This window comes from Mastomys coucha, unplaced genomic scaffold (genome assembly GCF_008632895.1).
Source record: "Mastomys coucha isolate ucsf_1 unplaced genomic scaffold, UCSF_Mcou_1 pScaffold21, whole genome shotgun sequence".
Lineage (NCBI taxonomy): Eukaryota > Metazoa > Chordata > Mammalia > Rodentia > Muridae > Mastomys > Mastomys coucha.
This window is the reverse complement of record NW_022196904.1, coordinates 168,782,312-168,784,346: the sequence shown is the minus strand read 5'-3', so window position 1 is coordinate 168,784,346 and position 2,035 is coordinate 168,782,312. Positions and strand designations below refer to the sequence as shown.

General features: G+C 45.0%; 1 protein-coding gene across 2 annotated transcripts in view; it reads right to left on the bottom strand.

Moving 5' to 3' along the window:
- Nucleotides 1–664: 664 nt before the first annotated feature.
- LOC116103797 (cytochrome P450 26A1) overlaps nucleotides 665–2,035 on the bottom strand; it is a 4,920-nt gene continuing 3,549 nt past the window's right edge. For both annotated transcript variants that reach the window (XM_031390200.1, XM_031390199.1), the window contains exons 6-7: nucleotides 1,405–1,557; nucleotides 665–1,196 (exon numbers count right to left, since the gene is read on the bottom strand). In XM_031390200.1, the coding sequence (XP_031246060.1) occupies nucleotides 855–1,196; nucleotides 1,405–1,557 (495 nt within the window). In that variant the 3' untranslated portion in view covers nucleotides 665–854. The remainder of the gene's footprint in view (nucleotides 1,197–1,404; nucleotides 1,558–2,035) is intronic.

The following is a 2,035-nucleotide window of genomic DNA, read 5'->3' as shown; positions in this document are numbered from 1 at the left end:
TTCAAAAGCACCAAAGGGAAGAATCTAGAATTAACTTTGGGCTGAAAGAGAGGGGCTGCACCTTCCTGACAAAGGGTGTGAGGCCTTCGATCCAATCCCCAGCACCATAAAAATGTAAATAAAGAAATGTAACATAATTAGCCTTGATACAATTTCAAAATATGAAATCTCAACTACCTGAGAAGAAGTTATGGCACACACATAATACTGCATATTTTCTGACATGGAGGAAAGACCTATGGGTTCACTCTAAATCATTTTAAATACACAAAGTACAAACATTGAACCAGTCAGATCCCTTTTGTTTGTTTGTTTGTTTGTTTGTTTTGGGGTTTTTTGTTTTGTTTTGTTTTTTGAGACAGGGTTTCTTTGTGTAGCCCTGGCTGTCCTGGAACTCACTCTGTAGACCAGGCTGGCCTTGAACTCAAAAATCCACCTGCCTCTGCCTCTCAAATGCTAGGATTAATGCCACCACTGCCCTGCTTAGATTCAGATTTCCTAACTGGACTTTCTGTTGTAGTGTTTTGCTCTTTTAAGACAGGATCTCTGTAGCCCAGGCTAGCCTTGAATGCCTGAGCTTCCTGCCTCCACCTTCCAAGTCCTAGAATCACAGCTGTACCACCATGGGTAGCCTGCCAAGAAGAATCTTTAAAAGCAAGAAAAGCACTTTTTAATTTTACTTTATTGGGAAATCATACAAATGCATTATTTTAATATTTAAAGCCCACGGGTCTGTAGTAGAGACACATAAATATTATACTATACATTTAGAAATTAAATAAAGGCAACATGACACTATTTTTTAAAAAAACAACAATGTACACTTCAAATAAGTCCAAGTGTTGAAATAGCTATCAGATTTCTCCCCGGAAGTGGGTGAATCTTGCAGGGAGATTGTCCACAGGGTACACAGTGGGGCTTGTCTTCATTGTAGGCGGTCCATTTAGAAGCTGCCAGTCACAATGCCTGGCCAGCTCCACTGTAAATATCTTAAGAAGAATTTTTGCAAACTCTTTGCCCACACAGCTCCGAAGGCCTCCTCCAAAAGGAATGAAACTGAACCTGGAGGCGTCCTCTGGATGAGGTGATATAAAGCGGTCGGGATTAAATTCTTCCTTGTTAGTGAAGATATCTGCCACATCGTGGGTGTCACAGATACTGTAAATGACATTCCAACCCTTGGGGATCTGGTAACCCTGTTAAAAAAAAAAAAAAAAGGAAGTCCTAAAAACCGACAGTCCAGGCCCTGAGCTTGCAGCAACAGTAAGTCATCAACAGTACGGGTGGCATTAAGAGAGGAGGGCGAATGGGCGGATTGGTTTTCATTAACCTAAGAGGCAGGACAGTGCCAAGGACAGTGAGCCAGGGCGTGGGGGTGGGAGATGGGCTAGGAAGAGCACTCACATTCAGCTCGAAAGTCTTCAGGGCGACCCGAAAGCCTCCGGGAACCGGAGGATTCAATCGAAGGGTCTCCTTAATAACGCACCCGATGTATTTTAGCTGTTCCAAAGTTTCCATGTCTAACTTGTTGCCTTGATTGCTCTTGCAAAGTAAGCCCTATGGAAACAGATACAAGGGTGAGTGGTTGATCAGCGGGCACTCCAGTAAAATCAGCCCAGCAGGATTCACCTGTTAACTCAACCCAAGGCTTCTGGGTGGGAGAGGGTAAAGGGGAAAGAGCCACTGATGACGTTCCGCTTCCACACTTCCTCAGCCTAAACCCATCATCTATTTTCATCCAGGCAACGAGCCCTCACCACCACTGCCCACCCTGATCACCTACTGGCTCTAACCATGCTATTCGTGTTCTTGAACAGGGAAAGGAGAACCTGGCAATCTCTATGGTTCTAGGAAAGGTGGAGGAGGATGAGCAGGAGCACAGGGTCAAACTCTGCCCCAGAGAGAGCCCAGTACAAACAGCTGCCTTTTTTTAAACTCACGAGTCTCTCCCCCAGAGTCCTACTTAGCTCTCAGATCCTCACTGTCATAGTACTGGGTGTATGGAGCAAACTGACATCCAGTGGGGGGGGGGGGG